Below are 20,137 nucleotides of genomic sequence, written 5' to 3'. Positions count from 1 at the left end.
TCACAACGCATGATGTTTCTCATCACCGCTACCGCTCGGAGGTTTTTAATTCTATTTTAGTTTTAGAATCACAATTTGAATGGTTTAAACATAGCAGACGAAAAAAAAACAAACAACCCGATTTAATTCACATCACTTATCATGAGCTGGAGTTCAAGTTAGAGTTCAATGTTGGACATTTGTAGTTACGTAATACATACCAACGGCTGGGTGGCGATTAACAATAATCAAATGGAATGGGACATTACTGTTTCGAAAGTTATACATTTTTCACCGCAATCTATGTGAGGATGAAATCAATTGATAAAAAATAATCCATCCAACGAAAAATGCCCATAAGCTAAATGGATTAAGATATCATATCTGCTTCTGCAGAAAATGCTACATGCTTGAATGAGGACGTTCATTATGAATCTGAGAGCGTCCAGGCATTTTTAAAGGAACGTTCTGTGGCATTTGCTGCCACAGTAAATATCTGTCTCTTCGATATCTTGTGTTTGCCTCGGTATGTTATACCTGTTAAACAAACGATAGCAGTTTATCGCGTTCTCCTCCATCCAAAGCGAGCGACGATACGACGCCGTCCCATACACTTGTTAACTTGCACACGGTGCTGATAAGAAACGGATTCATTTTCGAACCCGTCAGGCTGAATTCAGTTACAATATGGCTAAAGTAAACCTAGATGAGTAATCGACTCTACATGCTCTAGAGCCGACGCCTATTTGATTTGAGCTACCACGGCATGCCTCCGCTGACGTTAAGATCGTAAGAGAACCGATCAAAGGTCACATTCATCATGGGTGTGGTAGCTGCTACTTCCAGAATTACTATTATACAGTTTCAAGGCTTCTTCAATCAGAGATTCTGAGTACTATGCACATTTGTTCAAATTACTCAATTAGACGTGTTTTGGTCATTTTTGTTTTGATTTATTGGACGCGTATCAAACATATTCCTTTTGTCTACTATCAGACAGGTACCAACTATCCTTTTCACTTGAAAGTCAGACATAATGGGCGTTTTTAATTCACCGTTTCTTATTTTATTTCGAATTGATTTCGTATGCCGACTTTTCTCTCACGTGAGACTACGAGTAATCCACAACACTCTTCTCAATTCGCGTCACCTCCCCAAAATCGTAGAATAAGCCTAAATATCTACATGGAAATGATATATACATTCACATAAAAAAGAAACAAAAAAGTAAAACAATACAATAACAAGATTCGACGGATTACTCTACTTTTGGAATCTGATTAACTTTCCAAGAAGGCTTGCAGTGCATCTGACAGTATGCTGAGCGTAGCTTCAAACAAAATTACGATAAAAATATAGTTTTATGGCGATTAAATAAGTAAAAAAAGCATAGCAAGATCGTAAGGTAGAGAACTAAAAACAAATTATGGAGAAACTGTTGCTGAAAAAAAAAATTTAGCAAGCTAGACATTATTCGCAAAAATATGCATCGCACTGTAACAAACATTTTTTTAAATTGAAATACGAAAAGCAATGATTGTAATGATATTCCTATTGTCAGATCTACAAACATTCTCTGACATATTCACTGCAGTTACATTGTATGCCTTCTAGGAAATTTTTGTGTTGTGACTGCTGAAAAGTTAAACGAAAAAACAAACTTTTCGATAAGGATTAAAAAAAATCTCCAAAATATATTCTTATGTTTACGATTGGTTTATAAATTAAACTTTATACATGTTATAATACGACAAAACAATAGCTTGATGAGTTTGTGTATGTGTTGTCTGTGTGGTTCGCGGGTGTTTTATTTTAAGCTACGATTTGATTTGGGAAGTTAACTCGTAAGCGATTCCGCCCCAGGCCAGCTTGTAGACTCGCGTTCGCCATCTGATGGCCGGGTTCCAGAGGGCGTTAAAGAATAGGTACGGCCCGCTGAGCTCCCGGAATGCCCATCCCACCAAGAAGGTGAACTTGTTGAATGGTAACGATCCATTTTGGATAACTGACAGTAGGATCCAGTCCGACAGGAACCAGAACAGAGTATGGATGAGGAAAAACACGAGTGGATTCCATCGGAATAGTATTTTGGCTGCCCAGCAGGCAAACATCCCAACGATGATGCACTCCGACAGAGGCTCCAGTAGGATGGTCGTTGGAACCATGGCAACACGCAGTTTTGCCCAGCGTGTCAGGCGTGCTTGAAAGCTGCTAATATCACAAATGCCGGAGTTTTGCCAGGCGGGTTGGCTGCTGATGGTGAGCTTCCAGCCGGCATCGTGGAAGCCTTTAGCCAAGAAGAAATCCTCTGCTAGATAACATCCAAAAGATTGGATTCCTCCGAGCTCATCAAGAACGTCCTTCCGCATTAGACAGGACATTCCCGTGTGGCAGTTGATGCCGAGCAGGTCGGCACAAAGATAGATTCTCGATTGGACTGTCCCAAAGTAGATCTTCTCGAAGGCGGCCGCGAAACCTTCGCGATCGCACACAAACGGCATCTGATGCACAAGACCGACCCGATCTGTCATGTGATTAACCATATCGGTTAGCGTATCGGATTTCATTCGAATTCCTGCATCTGAAATCATAATCAACTCGTATCTGGCCACCAAATAACCCGGGTAGAGGTTGTTCACCTTCGGATTCACCCCGACTTCTGATCCTCCGAGTAGGAGCGTGGTCTCTATGTTGGGATATTTTTCTCGCAGACGGTTCACTACGTCAATGGCTGGATCATCAGATGACTCAACGCAAAACAGCAGCTCGTATGTGGGGTAGTCCATCAAGAAGAATGTTTCCAAGTTGCTGGAAAGATTAGGATCTAGCCCCATCAAGGGTTTGAGAATCGACACCGAGGGAAAAGGTGTTTCACGAGGCAGCGATGCCGATGCAGTCTTTTTGTGCAGTTTCAGCTTCCCGTAGGTTATGGCCATTATGTGCACGATCCATTTCCCGCACCAAAAAATCAGTATCCCAATTGCTAAACAGTGCACAATAGAGATCATCGCTGCTGACATTGTTTTATCATGATTGTACTCGATAGATCTCTTAGGACGTGACTGATAGAAGGTTCACGCCGATTCTTCTCTCACACGGATTGGTCGTGTTTTGGACACTCACGCGGTTTCTACACAAAATCGATTGATTGATTCGAGCACTTCCAAACTTAGACACTAAATTGACGGTTATTCAGATCTGGCACTATTCACTCATATACGTTCGTATATTGATTCTTCAAAAGTAAACATTCACGCAACCGATAATTAGCCGTGCTTTTCATACGCTGCCCTCTCAAATGAGTAATAATTAGATTTTTTTGTTCAATGCTGGTGCCACTTGACGATACGACGAGCAGCAGCAGACGTCGTCACCCTGCCGAGTCTTTCTAGTTTCTGATAACAAACTCTGGAACGCGTATCACAATAACGACACATACCGACGTCGAGGCCGTTCTCGCTACCGCTGATAGCGGTGATGTTGTTATTAATACTTCTATGTGTCACTCTATTCGAGTTAATTTTGGTGAGAATCCCAAATGCTGGAACGACTGCTACTACAGTCCGCCACTGACTATGATCTACCGAGAGCGCACATTGCTGATTAGATTAACCCTTGTCTACACTGCCAAGCGCCCGGCGAGGTGCTCCCGATGCTGCACCAATGCTACTAACGTGGTGGGCCTGTAGGGTCGGCAACGTTGAAGGGCTCGGAGGTTAATCGATGATGGCGGCAGCTCGCGGGAAGTCAGCCCAAACCGTCCCGAAGGTTCTCTGCTCACTGTCCGAAAGGAAGATGGAAACAAACACACATTAGTCATTCGTTTTCGGTTCATATCACACTACGTTCAGACTACGGGCTAAGAACATGTTAGTCGACCAGCTTGATGGCATTTCTCTTGTCGATAATTTGAGTTCCATTTCGTAGTCTGAACGTAGTATTATGCACATTCATATTGTTACGCCAGGGGATTCCCAAGCAATTTTCTGCGACCCACGATTTTACAATAAATGTTTTGTAAGGTTCAGGCAGGTATTTTCGTCTTTTCGTCATAGTCTCGAAAACCAATAAAAGAGAAACTTTTTTGACAATTTCATCCGTATCAAATCGTAAGCTCAGGAGATACGTTCTGCTATACTGGAGTTCTAGCTAAAGGACGTTCCTTTCGATGGTTTTAGCCCCTAGGGGCCGTTCAAAAATTACGTCCAAGGTTTGAGGGGGGGAGGGGGGTCAGAGTTTTGTGACAGTTTGTGACAGGGGAGGAGGGGGTTCGTCTTATGTGACGTCCGTCCACAAGAAAAAATTACTGAAAGCATTTTAGAAACAACTTGCATTTTAAAAACATTCAAACTGTTAGTAAGGGACATAACTCACTATGTTATTGTGAAAATAGTGTACGAAAAAGATAAACCACAGTAATCGCTAAAATAAAATGAGACATGTACGTACAGGGGAGGGGTCAATTATTTGTGACAGATTGTGACAGGAGGGGGGTTGAAAATGCCGAAAAACGATGGACGTAATTTTTGAACGATCCCCTATGACGATGGACGGAAATACCTGCCGTGTCCCTATATTCATAAATATAAATTTTAAGGACTTTTCTTCTTCTTCTTCATTGGCATTACATCCCCCACTGGGACATTGCCGCCTGGCAGCTTAGTGTTCATTAAGCACTTTCACAGTTATTAACTGCGAGGTTTCTACATTTCTGCATTATTATATCATGAGGCTAACACGATGATACTTTTATGCATGGGGATGTCGAGACAATTTCCATTTCCAATCCGAAAATTGTCTAGACCGGCACCGGGTATCGAACCCAGCCACCGTCAGTATGGTCTTGTTTTGTAGCCGCGCGTCTTACAGCTAGGCTAAGGAGGCCCCCCAGGGATATGTAGGTATATGATTGCTAAAAAAACAGCAGAGACCAAAAAAACGGAAGTTGAAATTTTAACGAAGCGTTTGTCGGCCATTTTATTTCTATATTATTGCGTTCAAAAAAAATCTTCTGGTCCATCTAGGGCTTAAACACATAACATATAGGCATGTTTGTCGTAGAATGTGGTCCTTAGATTATTTTGGAACGCTAGCGAACCTAGCGGTGGAAGTCAAGCTTTACTGAACAACGCACATAAGACAGAGCGGCATCGCATGCTTTGCTTTCTCTTTCTGTCGCCCTGGATATACGGGAGTGCCGTTCGTCGATTGTTGATACACAAAGAGCCTACTTTGAAATTAGCAGTTTGTTCTATGATGTCTATCTGTTTTGTGGCTTAAATCACGTGTGAGCAAGGTTCTTAAAGTTATTTTCTCCAATTTTTTTCGTCTACGTTCCCATGATTCTTTAAGAAATATATGACTTTTTCATTTTCAATATTTTTAAACTAACATTGATTCGTAATCGAATCTTGCATACAAAGTAAAATCTGAAATTATATTTTGTACCGTTTGCTAGATTCGATGCAAGTTTCTAGTATTCCATTCGGAAGCTTAGTTTCTTCCCATTGAAAATTTACTACAAAATCCCATTTATTTTTGACTTGAGCACTTCGTGGTATTTTTGTGATTGTCAATATGATTAATTTGTTTTTAAAATTATTCTTAGATTCATGAAATTAGACTTTTTTGGTTTTAGTCCTTTTATTTTTAATTTGGTTTTCAACCTAATACTTGAAGTTACCTCCCAAGTCTGTCATTTGAATCATCATCTCAGAAATTTCTTTGTATTTCTTAACTTGAGATTTTTTCGCTAAATTTCATAATTTAAAAGATTTAAAGTTTAATTTTACTAGGGACCCGTATATTGTAAGGCACAGGATTTTTTTTGCTCTTAGGATTGTCATGATCGGGGTGGGTTTTTGGAAATTTACAAGTGATTATGCCGGAAGAACTAATCTACTTCACTTGTCATAAGACGAGTTTGTACAATCCCATTTAATTCCCCACCACTCTCCACCACTTAATTGTACCAGATAAGTATTTCGCCTTTAGTAAGGGGGCATCCACAAAGTACGTCTCTAGGGGGGACGGGGGTTCTGAGCAGCGTGATGATTCATAGAAAAATTTTAGGGGTTTGACACAAAAAGCGTGACGAAGGGGGGAAGGGGGTTGAAAATCGACCATTTTTGCGTGACGTATTTTATGGATCTTCCCTAGGGACCTCAATTCCTGCTTTTGCTTTACAATGATGTTGCAGAGGGTCATCACAGACATCTTTAGATCCCTACTGTATTTCCCGCGCTTTTTCAGAAAGGACATGATCACGTCCGAGATGGTCATAGCCTCGTCAATGACCTTGGTCAGAGTGGCACCATCCATTTTTATCTCGACTTGCGCTTCCTCTACCTTACCACGCTCCTCTCTGTCGCGTCCCCCTGACGACCTATGGTGCGACCGATTAAGGTCACTTCGTCTGACAAAAGGATCCATCTTGTTGTCGGACGCTCCGCGTACTTCATTTGATTTTTTGTAGTGATAAGACTTCGTAGCAAGCGATTGGGCCCCCCTTGCAGCCGTCGTCGAATCCCACTGAAGTAGTCGCCTTAGTGATCCCATGGTTATCTATGCTTGCCGAGGTAGCAGGGAGGCTATGCATTCATTTCATTCATTTATTCAGACTAAGGCCGAAGTGGCCTGTGCGGTATGTAAGAGTCTTCTCCATTCGGCCCGGTCCATGGCTACACGTCGCCAACCACGCAGTCTACGGAGGGTCCGCAAGTCATCTTCCACCTGATCGATCCACCTTGCCCGCTGCGCACCTCGCCTTCTTGTGCCCGTCGGATCGTTGTCGAGAACCATTTTCACCGGGTTACTGTCCGACATTCTGGCTACGTGCCCTGCCCACCGCAGTCGTCCGATTTTTGCGGTGTGAACGATGGATGGTTCTCCTAACAGCTGATGCAACTCGTGGTTCATTCGCCTCCTCCACGTACCGTCCGCCATCTGCACCCCACCATAGATGGTACGCAGCACTTTCCTTTCGAAAACTCCAAGTGTCCTCCACGAGCATCGTTCAGGTCTCGTGTCCGTAGAGGACTACCGGTCTAATGAGCGTTTTGTAGATTGTCAGTTTGGTACGACGGCGAGCTCTATTCGATCGGAGCGTCTTGCGGAGCCCAAAGTACGTACGATTTCCAGCCACTATGCGTCTCCGAATTTCTCTGCTGGTATAATTTTCGGCAGTCATTAGTGAGCCCAAGTACACAAATTCTTCTACCACCTCGATTTCGTCACCACCGATGCATTCTCTTGAACCTCTTCCTATCATGTACCTCGTCTTCAACGTGTTGATGACTAGTCTGATCCGCTTGGCTTTTCTCTTCAGTCTGATGTAGGGTTCCTCCATCTTCTCAAAGTAACGTGCTATAATATCAATGTCGTCGGCGAAGCCAAATAGCTGGACGGAGTTATTGAAAATTGTACCTCTCGTGTTAATCCCTGCTCTTCGTATTACCCCTTCCAAAGCGTTGTTGAATAACAGACACGAAAGACCATCACCTTGCCGTAACCCTCTGCGCGTTTCGAAGGGACTCGAGAATGCCCCTGAAACTCGAACTACGCACATCACCCGATCCATCGTCGCTTTGATCAATCGTGTCAGTTTATCCGGAAATCCGTGTTCGTGCATTAGCTGCCATAGCTGGTCCCGAACGATTGTATCATATGCGGCTTTGAAGTCGATGAATAGATGATGTGTGGGCACGTTGTATTCGATGCATTGCTGCAGTACTTGGCGAATGGCGAACACCTGGTCCGTGGTGGAGCGTTCGCCCCTAAAACCCGCCTGGTACTGCCCCACGACCTCCTTGCAATTGGTGCTAGTCGACGGCATAAAATGTGGTAGAGTACCTTGTAGGCGACGTTCAGCAAGGGGCTTTTTTGTTCTTCAGCCGGCCGATCTCTCTTTGGATTTCCTGGAGATCCGGAGCCGGTAAAATTATGTCCTGCGCGCGTTCTCCCAGGTTCATCACCATACCGTCATTTTCGTCTGCCACATCGCCATTGAGGTGTCCTTCGTAGTGCTGCCGCCAACTTTGGATCACCTCACGCTCGTTCGTAAGAAGGTTCTCGTTTATGTCCTCACACATATCGGGCTGTGACACGTGTTACGTGAACGGTTTAACTTCCCATAGAGCTTTCATGTGTTATTACCGAAGTACAGTTGCTCCTTCTCTTTACGGTATCGATCTTCCTGCTGGCGCTTTTACCTTCGAAAAATCGAGTTTTGCCTGTTCCGCGCCCGTTTGTACCGTGTCTCGTTCGCCCTCGTGCGGTGTTGCAGCAATCTCACCCATGCTGCATTCTCCTCAACTAACTGCACACATTCGCCGTCATACCAGTCGTTTCTCTGATCCGGAGCCACCGTGCCTAGTGCAGCGGTTGCGGTGCTTCCAATGGCGGATCGAATATCTTTCCAGGCATCTTCAAGAGACGCTGCGCCTAGCTACTCTTCCGTTGGGAGTGCCACTTCCAGCTGCTGCGCGTATTCTTGGGCTAGTCTACCGTCTTGTAGCCGCCCATGTTAAGCCGCGGCGTGCGACTTCGACGGGTGTTGTGTTTTGAGCGCAGGCATACTGCAACGAGGTAGTGGTCGGATTCAATATTTGCACTGCGGTAAATGCGGACGTTCGTGATGTCGGAGAAGAATGTACCGGCGATCAGAACGTGGCCTCCATGCGGCCTTGTGGATATTTTTGCGGGAAAAGAAGGTGCTTTGGACTACCATTCCGCGGGATCGTTGGCCGTTATCATTTGATACGGTATGCAGACTATCCGGTCCTATGACCGGTCTATACATTTCCTCCCTTCCCACCTGTGTGTTCATGTCACAGATGACGATTTTGACGTCCCGCAGTGGGCACCCATCGTATGTCTGCTCCAGCCAGTGATGTCATTTCACTGGGGTTTTGCACTAGAGTGTAAGAGATTCTATCGAAATGAGGATAAGAGAATCAAAACGCAGCGCGTAAAATGAACCTTCTGCTGTGAGTGATCTGGTATGCGTGCGTAAGAGAGCGCTTGCGTAGAGAAATCAAGGCAGCGTACACCCACTCACCACTCTAGAGAATTGTATTTTAGGTGCACTCAAGTTCTCTCACTTCAGTGAGATCCTCAGCGTGCCTCACTCCAGTGTACCACTGCAGTGATATCACCACAGAGTTGCGTTCGAACGATTCTGCTGTTCAGTTATTCGTTCCCTGCTCGATGTTGTGATGAAAGACTCGCATGAGTCGCATGCAAACAGTCCGGATTCCGGAATCAAGGTGAAACGGGTACGCTGTATGAAAGTATCAACAGCAGCAATCGACTGTAACATGAAACGTTACTATTTTAAATTACACGTAGCGTTGTTAAATAGATTTTATGAAACTTTTCGGTTGCTATTCTTCGTTTTGATCTATCTTTCGGATTGCTAAAGTATAGCGATAAAAGAAATGCTATTGTAAACAAGTACCACATTTATTGCGGGATTTTAATAATTTAAATTTGTGAATCTGAAGGATGACCAGAGTTGACAGTCATAGCGTTTTAAACAAGGATGTTTTTGATCATTTGGTAACTTGTGCTCGATCACTTAGTAGTTTATCAATAACTCATTCCTAGTCATTAAATGAGGATTTGTTTTTGAGAAAAATATTTTACTGACTGGACAGTACTTAATTTGACCAGCGTCTGGACAGTCAATATTCTTTTGCATAAAATAAAAGTATGGATAAATAAAGACTTTGGTAGGTTCTGATTTATTACTGTCAGACTGAGATTGAATAAAAAGAAAATCTCTGACTCTTTATCTGCATCACTAACGATATGTAGCATAATATGCCAGATGCTCAATACGATAATTTGGGAAGCTATACTTCATGATAAATTCTTTTTAAAAAGTTGCAGACAGAGAGCACCGGTTCTCATGATGCATTTCAACTTGTTTTACACAGCTGTGCGATCTGTGGCTGTGTGGCGCTGTATAAATTTCTACCGACTTTTTGTGCTGTTCAGCAATCTACGAATTTAATGATTTCTTTAGTAAAGATAAGTAAACGTCAAAATAATCATCCAAACGTTGGTTTACTGAAATACTAGAATTTCAGTAAAAAAGAAATTTTGCAGTTGAAACTCGGGAAACAAAATACCGAACATTCAAATGCTGGTTAAGTATGAAGGCATTAATCCCTCTTGATTATTTCATCAATCTCGTTATAGGTTTATAATTAAGCGATCCTAAACGAATTCTATTATTCCAATTAAAAACTGAACGAAAAAAGCTCGTCGAGTTTATGGAATTTAAAGCTTTCCTGTAGTGTTGTTCAAGAAAGGTAGTATATAATATGAATACTAAAATTAAAAATATGAAGAATTAAAAATTGGCAAACATAATGAGTGATATGAAGCAACTATGATTTGCTCAATCTAGGTAGAACTCTTTTTCCATACAATTTTGAAAAACATATGCATTTTGCATTTCATATAATCCCCTCCCTCCCATAGATCGCATCACTCACCAAAGTGAATCCAGATAAAATATCCTCCTCCCAAGACAATCGTGGAGGTGTTCTCGGTCTCTAGTAGCAACGAGAGTCGAACTAACAATGCTTCCTTTCCTATATGACCGTAATGAAGTGGCCAGCGCCGTTATTGATTTAAAATATGTGAGCTTCTGAAACGTGTACATTGAGAATGGATAGCAAATCCCATGCTCTATTCACATGGTTCTCTGTGCAATTTCACACGTTCCAGTCAATCACGGAGTAGTACCTACGAATTGTACGGTCATAATGCTCATGCTCAATTTTTAAAAACATATGCATTTTATCCATGTCCATGTTGGTGTGTCGCAAATCCGAAAAGTTTAAGAACCTTTGATCTGTTCTATTTTAATGTCTTCTCAAATGTTTGCCTAATTTGATTGTATTTTGACTATGTATCTACTATTTGCAATTTATGTGAAGACTGAAAAAGCAGCACTTTAAAAAAATATAAAATCCAACATTGAATATAGACAATTCCATAAAAAGTGTTCCTTCCATCGTTCTCAATCCCATCGCATCGTCTTGTGAATCACAAAGCATTTACCTATGCGCTAAACCAGTGATGGCCAAAGAGTGGCCCGCAGGCCGCATGCGGCCCTCAAAACCTTCTTCTGCGGCCCGCGAAGTATTTGAAAATATACACAATATGTGGCCCGTTGATAAACATGAGATGACACGAAAAGCCAGGGAATTTATCATGTTCACAACATTAAGATGTTTAAGCACCCTAAAGCAAAAATTATGTTATCATCATGATTAACTATATTCATCACTTCATAGATAATACGTAAGCCAACAGCAAACAACTTCGGGCTATGAAAATAGCTAATTCGTCCTTTTTTGTTCGCAGATTCAAATGTTGAACTTAAGATCAAAATAATGAAAACATTACCATTACATCGCCCTGAAATAAGAATGCATTCAATATAAGTTAGGCCTTAGCCACATTCAATTGAAAAGTAGCTTGATTTCTATCTTCTTCTCTATCTTCTCTATCCCAAGAAATTATTGACTATTAACGTACTTTACGCAACGAAAAATATTTTACAAAATCAAGATGTATTCGTTGATGAACAAAAGGTTTCAGTATTAAACTTCAATTGTTCGGAAATCTGGAAACACGGTAAATAGTACGGTAGATTTACTCGATTTCGATTCAACACCGCTTTCAAGTTCACCTGGCTTCAAAATCATGTTTCTCGTTATTTCGCTCGACAAGTTATAATCAATGAGGTCTCGTAATCTCACTCAATCACTCATCTCAATGTTAAATGACACAGAATTGGAAGATTCATTATTGTTGTCTCTACTAACGAGTTTTTGGGCCCTAGTCCGGCTTACCTCGGATAGGAATTGGACGATTTCAATTTTGACCGCTCAAATAAGAAATAAAATTTTCAGAATCAATTATCTAATCAAAATCTCTTTACTTTTGCATTTTCGCGCATGAATTTCGCATATTTGAATTCCTTGAAACGATAAATTAAAGTTGAGGAATCGTTACTGTTTTGTAATGAACAATAATCTTTCAACAAAAATTCAAAATCCTAAGATCAGACGACATATGCTCATTTGGAAAATAGCTAAAAATATGTTCTGCAAAGTATGCTGAAGAGGTGTTGTTGCGAAAAAATATTTTTCGTCCCATGTCCGCTGCCGCAAAACTATCTGTTAGTATGAACTTAAAATCAGTGGGCTATAAAACCAACTGTAAGAATGTCCTTACAAACATATTATTTGAAGAAAATCCAGGGCGACGAATTTGATTCATTGTGTAATAGGTATAAAATTCATTTTGATTAAACTTAAAATTTCTATGTAAAACACGCTTTAACAGTTCAAAATTGCTGTGCGGCCCTTGGTAGTAAAAATGCTGGGGACAACTGCGCTAGACCTAATATCAATGCAGCATGCAAATAATTGCCTTGTGCGAAGAAAAAACAACATCGGCAGTCATGCCGCTGCGCCGTCCATCCCAACGATCTCAGCAATCAACTGGTCGGGGTTCAGCCAAACCGCACCATTTGCAGAAGGTTATCCTCAGTTATGGGGTTGAGGGATATCCGATACGATTTGTGATCAATTAAATCTACTAAAGGAAAGTTTGAGTAGAAAACTCGGTAATTTATTATTGGCGCTTGGTGCGATTTGGCTGAACCCCAACCAACTGTTTCGCTCACTTCAGTTCGCACTGCAGTGCGAAATCTTCAGTGCGCACTGGTATAGTTCACTGAATTAGTTGACACTCAATCACTACAGCGTATCCCAGTGCTCTTTGTTCACGCTACAGTTTGGGACAGTGTGGAGTGCTTTAAATTGTGAGCGCAGCTTAGTTTATCGCTGCGCGCAGGAAAAGAGTGTAGTGATAATCAATGACGAGTGCGATGCTCTCAATTGTAGAAGAGTGTTGAGAGTAATCTGGCACTCGCTCTTTGCTACACAGAGGAGAATGACAACACTGGCTCCAGCTGTGCGTAGAACGCTTCTTTCTCGTCGTCGGGTCACCCTTCGTGTGGGCAGTGCTCGTTGACGGTGCTATAGTTGAAAAAACGGCCTTCTGCTCATAACCTCAAAAATCCTCAGGTCATCACAATGATTTCAAAAGAGTCAAAAAATATATGGAAATATACTCATTTTTACCCAATTTTTGCTGAGTAGCACCATCTAGGAGTGTTTGTTTTCCTTTTACCGCCACTCACACATTCGGACGTGAGAATCTCAATGAAGCCGATTCCCAGCTCGTGGGTGGTGCCACAGCTTTGGTAGAAGGTAGCTGCTCGATGCTCGCTTTTCCACACTTTCTGTCCTGTCCAGCAAATCTCCTGCAGCGCCACGACGTCGAAGTTGCGAGGAAGTAATTCATCGTAGATCATCCTCTCGCAACCTGCGAAACCTAGCGACTTGCAGTTCCAAGTTCCAAGCTTCCAATCGTGATCCTTTATTCGTCGCCTAGGTCTTTGCCGATTATATCGAGTCGCATTATCTCTTATATTGTTCGTAATTATTGATATTTCAGGCGGCTTATTGAACCTGCGCAAACCTCCTGTCTCGTCGGAGGGCCGTCGTGTCAGGGCTGTTTAACGTCTCACCTAACAGGACTTGGGCTTGGGCGCTTTGAGCGGCATACAGGCGCTGTGGTGGGGCCTACGTGCGGATACATGCAGCTTTTTATAGGAATTTAACAGGGCCCACTGTCAAACCCCACCAAATCCTAGGCAAGCCTTACAACTCGCAGATGGTCTGGGGAGGGATCGTCAAGCCCTTGAACATAGACCCTGCTGCCCATAGCTCATCAATGAACTGACGCCGAATGAAGTATTCTCCTCCACTGGACTCGATCCTGGGACAATCGCTTCCAGTCGTCGTTTACGCGGCCTCCCACGAAACCTACGGCCTTTTCCGGGTTCTCTGAATATTGAGGTCTCCAAGCAGATTTTACCGTTTGAAAACCCAAAGATCTGAACGGACATTTTTTGGGTTTACAAAAAAAAGAACCTTTGGTTTTTCGAACATTTTTTGGGCTTCCAAATTTAACTCTTTATGCGCTTTCGAAGAAAATCCTATTGGCCTCCGAACGGAATCTTTTCAGGCTCCGGAATCCCACAAAGATATCCCTTGCACAAACACAGAAAAGAAATCCATTCAGAAGCCCAGAAGGCTCCACTCGGAATTGGGTTCTTTAGCAAAGAAAATATGAGGTTTTTCACAGTTTTACATAAAGAGCCTGCGTTTCTAATCTTTAACATATTTTTATTTTGTTTGTAAACCTTTTATTTACAGCAAGAAATAAAGCATTTGAATCGATAGAATGACACTAAGGGTGAAATCAGGAGTGATTCAGTTTGATTCTAAATTTTCGACCACTATTCTAGTTTGCATCTGGAGCAAAATAGAACAAACTCGCTGGTTTCCCCAGCAGTGTTCTATTTATGTTTTTTTTAATTTTCAATTAATTGAAATCATTATGTTACTGCCAAGAAAGGCGCCGGAATTGCAAAGTGGATTGATCCGTAGATAAAATGACGCATCCATACACCAAAACAATTGAAAAATATTTGAATCTCGTGATTCAATCGTGGTTCAAATCTGCAGAAAATAGAACGGAGCGTTATACCAGTTTTATTTTTTTGACAGTTGAATGGTATAAAAACTGAATCTAGAACAGCTGCTGGGAAATTCAATGTTTCAGATTCATATTCAAACTGACAGCCCCGAACGATTTGAATCACTGCTGATTTTACTCTAACATTCATAGAATGACAGTTGGCCCATGTAGCATAAGAACAAATTCTTAGTCCCACATAAAATTTAAATTCAAATTGAAAATGGTTCCAAAGCTCCAATAATTCTGAAAAATTGGAGTTAGGCTCCGTTTTTATGGAGATTCAGAATATGTAAAAACATCTATACCCCTAAACAACCCAATTCCAGAAGCATTCCTTTCGAAAGCATAAAGGGAAACCGTTTGAAAGTGAAGTCCAATAAAATTTCGTTCAGAAGATCAACATGGTTCCGTCCGGATACCCGAAAGAATTCTTTTTTGGACGCCCATAAAAAATTCGTTCAGGAATATAATAGAATTCCTTCCATAATCCCAATTTTAATTTCCTTCAGAATCCCAGAGAAAAAACTTGTTTGGGATTTACGAACCGTTTGCTTTCGGAAGGAACTCTTGGGCATCCGATCAAAATCCTTTTAGGGCTTCGGTAGGAAATCCCATTAATATTCTAACCAGAATCCCCTGTCTAGAAGCAGAAGGAGATACTGTTCAGAAGCCCAGAACGCTCCAATCGAAAGTCCAAAAGCATTCCGTTCGGCAGACCAAAAGTATTCCGTTTGGAATTCTAGAATGGTTTTGTTCAGAATCCGTTTAGAAGTCGAAAAGGATTTCTTTGGGATGCCCAGAGTGATTCCTTTCGAAAGACCCAAAAGAATTTCGTTCAGAAGCTCGAAGGGATTCCGTTAGTAAACCTAGAAAGATTACGTTCGGAAGTTCACATAATTCTGTACGGAAATTCGCACGAACCGATATTTTTTGGGCACTCTAATGGAATTCTTTTGGGCTTTCGAACGAGCTCATTTTGGGCTTCAGAATGGATTAATTTTGGACTTCAGAATGGAATCTTTTTAGGTTTCCGGAAGGAATCAAAGATTTTTTCCGTTTGGAACCCAAAAGTAATCCCGTTCAGAATCCTAAAAGGCTCCGCTTGGAATTTCAAAATGATACCGTTTGGAAACCTTTTCGAATTCCGTACGAAATCCCCATAACAATTTTAACATAAAAACTCAAAATGGTTTAATTGAAAAGCCCAACCGGATTCTGTTTAGAAAACCAATGATTTCGAAAACTGAATGTCTGTAAAAGACTGTAACTTCAATAAAAAGTCTGTATAATGTCTGTAATCTCTATGATGTCTGTATGTCTGGCATCCCTGAAAGCCACCGGAAGAATAATATTAGTATACGACGCAAATTTCGTTTACGTTCGCAGATTACAAGGGTTAAGCTAATTACGAAGTCCGTAATAAGACCTACTCGCAGCTGCAATACACCTTTTCATCTCGCCGCGTTTAACATCATTATCGCACGTCACTAGAGTTCCAAGGTACACAAACTCTTCTACAACTTCAATTTTTTCACCATTCACCATCACTTCACTACCAGGTACCTCGTTTTGCTGGGATCATATGTCCAATCGTCACTGCCTCTGCCACAGTAAATTCTAAAGTGCATAACCCACCCTATTTCAATCCATCTTACGTCCAACGTAACACGAATCAACCGTATCAATTTTGCCGGAACACCATGTCCGGAAAACTACAATTTGCCATGATTCTTTTCGTTCCACTGAATCGTACGCTGCTTTGAAATCAATTAACAAATTATGTGTCTGTAAGTTAGCTCCCATATCGGATCTGAATGATTGTAATACATTCGCAAATTTAGTTGAGATGATTGGCAGTTGTTAGTAATTTCAAGTCACTGAGATACGTTATTGTGAGGTTATTTTCTACGTGATTTTGTTTTGTTTCTGACAGTCTAAGAAAAATTATGCGGCTCAGAATAAAGAATGTACATTTTGTTTTTAAACAACTCAAAATTTAAAATAAAGCGTAAAACAATGTTTTATTTTTGCGCATTCAAACATAAAAATGTTAGTCACGAATGTCTAATTTGTATATCGTCGAAATGAAATGCCTATTTACATAAACCCAATTTCGTCTTTTATATACATGGTAGAAAATTAGAATGAAAAAGTTATTCATTTGGACGATAGATTACAAATATACATCAAGTATTCAAATTCATTCGAATACACAAGAAAATCTAATCCTTTTCATTGGGTTCCGCTATTAGTCAAAAACGAAAGATAAACACAAAAATAATGAAGAACTAAAATTTTGACACGGTCAAAATGTTTGCAATAAAATTTCATTTGGGCACTGCCTTCTTCCGGTTCAGTACACTCTGCGACGTTGTACAATTCTTGCCATCGGTGTTGTTGTTGTTGTCATCACGGTTACCGGAGGTAGCACTGGTGGGGCTGATGGTCACTTTGGCACAGCCCTCGCTGCTATCACTGGAGCTATCAAGCTTCATTTTCTTTTCATACCTTTTCTCAATACTCATATCGTCGTATCCGGAATCATGTTCGGTGAGCCACAGCTGGCGGCGCATTTCCTCGATCGAAATCCTCACATTGGCCGGTTGTAGAATTTTTTGAATCAAAGATTTACACTCGTCACTGATGCAGCGATCCTTGGGGAATTTTGGCCCAGCCGCGGTTTGCTGTGTAGGATGATAGTTTATCAGTTAGATTATAGATATTTATTATAAATGACGGCTTGGACAAGTTGTTCTATTATTGTCAGAAGGAGAAAATTTTAATGGAGAGATTTTAATCGTAGAATGATTAACCACAGACACGCTGATAAGAATTCTCTTAAGAATTATTATGAAGTAGAACAATATTCATTTAAATTGTGGAGTGATATTGCATTTGCAGGTTCGACTGCAGAACCATTAGACTGTGCGGCGAATCTCCCAATGTAAATCCACTACTTACCTGAATGAGCACATTAAGCTTCGTTTCGTTCGAAAATGGTAGCCGACCAATCACCATTGTGTAGAGTACCACTCCGACGGCCCAAATATCCGACAACTGTGGCTGATATGGTACGGATTTCAATATTTCCGGACTGGCGTACGCATGGCTTCCGCAGAAGGTCTTGGACAAAACAGGCTTGATCTTGCCGCCAGCCAAAACTGGCTGCATGTTGCCTCGAGCGAATCCAAAATCGATCAGCTTCAGCGTGTTGCTATGGTCGAAAACGATGTTCTCGCACTTGATGTCCCGATGCACGACTCCCATCCCATGAATGTATTCCACGGCGCTGATAAGTTGACTGAAGTAGGATTTTGCCCTTTCCTCTGGAAGGTATTTCTCTTTTCGTACAAGTTGCAAAAGGGAACCATTTTCAGCATATTGCATCACGATGTAGAATCTAGAAATCCAAATATCTTTCTGATAATTATCTGGAAGAAATATCTTTTAAAACAGTACGATTGTCAAGAAGCTTTTACCTGAGCGTTGTTTCTATGCATTCATGGAACCGGATCAAATTCACATGTTTCAAATTACGAACCAACTCAATTTCCCTCGGAAGAAACTTGTTCAGGACATCTTTCGTAGCTTTTTGTTTTGATATTATTTTGACCGCAACTAGCTGGTTGAGGGTCTTTGAAAATGCTTTCTGTAAAAAATAAATATATAAAAATATCTGCTCAGTTAATACGTTCAACATACATACCTTCACATTGGAGAATGCCCCTGTGCCGATCGTTTCCTGCACGATATATCCATTCATCTCTAGCACGGACTCGCGACGTTTTTGTTGCTCTTCGTCATCATTTACGCGAGCTGGGCCTTCTTGAAGAGCCGACTGAAGATCCTTTTCGGTGGCTGCAGTTCTTAAATCCATGCCTGTGCCGGACACCGCCCAAAAATGGAAGATTCAGTCGTGATTTTAAATTGCTACGCCCAATTTATTCTAATTACTAAAATTTTCTCAACATTTTCAAACCCTTACTCCTACAATTTGTTTTACCACCGAAAAAAATAACGCGTCAGTCATTCGTTAGTAACAACGAAATATTGGCTACTCAGTTTTTTGTAGGTCTTGTACACAAAAAGTTCAGTAATGATTCGATTAGCGCGATTTTATTAATTTTTGGACACGATTTTATCACGGTTCCAGCCCGATTGTATCACTTCCCATTTTTTTACAAGGCTTGTATGCTTGGAAATAAAGACTGCAAACAATGAAAGCTGAAAGATTTTTATAACAGTTATCATCGCTCGTTGCTTTGTATCTGGGAGATTATAAAATACTCCAAGATGTATGTCAAAGCTTGTAAAAACCTATGACAAACCACAACGAATCGTCTTTACCGTCTTTACATTTTACAGTACCAAGCTGTAAACTTGTTTTTTTTTAATGAGCACAAAACAGAAAATTTAAAAATTCCAATTCATGCAATAGCAGGAATAAAAGCCCTCTTACCAGAGAAAAAAATCAAAGACAAGCTAAACAAGGCAAACTGTAAATGATTTTTGTATAAGTATGAACCTTCTCGTATTGAGATTGGAAGCCTCTGGCAAATGTAAAACAAAACTGACGAATAGAATAATGACGTTTCTGTTCCTCGGAGGTGACAAACAAAGCTGTGCTTTAATTTTGGATAAAATGACTAACGCAGTGGCATTGCCAGCATTCTATCCATGATAATTAGTCACATGGCATGTAAACAAACACATCTCATTGAATACAGTAATGTATTTAGTAAAGATTCTTGAATGATGATAATAAAACAATCCGTTGTTTAGCCGATACTGAACCGACACACAAAACTAATTAAATTTTATCCCTTCACCCAAAAATCAACACTTCTCAAGAATCAAACATAAGATGCCAGAACTCCCGACAAATCAACCCGCACAATCGAATCCATTCTGCGGAAGCTTTGTTTCTACATACCTTCTAGTCAGCACGAATGCTGTCCTCCTCCGCTCTTCGGTTGTAATCTTTCCGCACTGAGTGTTTCTTTCCGATGCTTGCGCTTGGTGTAGATGACAGCTCCGCAATCGCAACAGACCAGTTATTTGGCTTCTTCCGTATCTCGACGATGACGGCACTCCTACTTTTATATGCACTTCTCGATTTGATTTTTTTTTCTTCACTGTTTTTGGTCCCGGATGCGTACAATTTGTTTGCCAAAATCTTATTCCGGTTGCCGAAGATATAACGTCAATCTATTTTAAACAAGCTACCTTTTCCAGCTTTTCGAATTGGGAAAAATACTCGGAATTTGGAGAACTGCCTGCCGAGCAGCAGCACTGACAATTTTGGCGAACGCGATGAAAACACGATACAAATCGACGAAGAAAAAACATCGTTGGTCGATGAAATGAAAAATCGTTCACTTCGATGTTTGCACTCACACAAAGGCGTATAAATACTTTGCTGACTATAGACTGGCGGAGGACGGTATAGAACAGTGGTGCTCAGCGTTTTGGGCGTTTTTACCCTTAATTTGCTTGTCACAAAATGAAAAAGGGCTTTCTTCTA

General features: G+C 41.1%; 1 protein-coding gene across 3 annotated transcripts; it reads right to left on the bottom strand.

Moving 5' to 3' along the window:
- Positions 1–1,013: 1,013 nt before the first annotated feature.
- Positions 1,014–19,939, bottom strand: LOC134227255 (ceramide glucosyltransferase). Of its 3 annotated transcripts, XM_062708605.1 has the most exons (5): positions 19,547–19,939; positions 18,320–18,492; positions 18,093–18,262; positions 17,575–18,013; positions 16,609–17,297 (listed from the first exon to the last, which is right to left on the bottom strand). In XM_062708605.1, the coding sequence occupies exons 2-5, from the start codon at positions 18,488–18,490 to the stop codon at positions 16,941–16,943; spliced, it is 1,137 nt and encodes a 378-aa protein (XP_062564589.1). In that variant the 5' UTR covers positions 18,491–18,492; positions 19,547–19,939; the 3' UTR covers positions 16,609–16,940. The 3 variants fall into 3 exon arrangements, with proteins under 3 accessions (XP_062564588.1, XP_062564589.1, XP_062564590.1); XM_062708606.1 differs by lacking the exons at positions 18,320–18,492; positions 19,547–19,939 and having other exon boundaries at positions 17,575–18,029; positions 18,093–18,228; XM_062708604.1 differs by lacking the exons at positions 16,609–17,297; positions 17,575–18,013; positions 18,093–18,262; positions 18,320–18,492 and adding an exon at positions 1,014–3,759 and having other exon boundaries at positions 19,547–19,937.
- Between the last annotated feature and the right edge of the window lie 198 nt (positions 19,940–20,137).

The sequence above is a fragment of the Armigeres subalbatus genome, chromosome 3 (genome assembly GCF_024139115.2).
Source record: "Armigeres subalbatus isolate Guangzhou_Male chromosome 3, GZ_Asu_2, whole genome shotgun sequence".
Lineage (NCBI taxonomy): Eukaryota > Metazoa > Arthropoda > Insecta > Diptera > Culicidae > Armigeres > Armigeres subalbatus.
The sequence above is the reverse complement of the archived record's forward strand: the minus strand, read 5'-3'. Positions and strand labels throughout refer to the sequence as shown.

Excerpts from the sequence above, each read along its gene's own strand:
- LOC134227255 (XM_062708604.1), bottom strand. The coding sequence starts at position 2,999 with ATGTCAGCAGCGATGATCTCTATTGTGCACTGTTTAGCAATTGGGATA.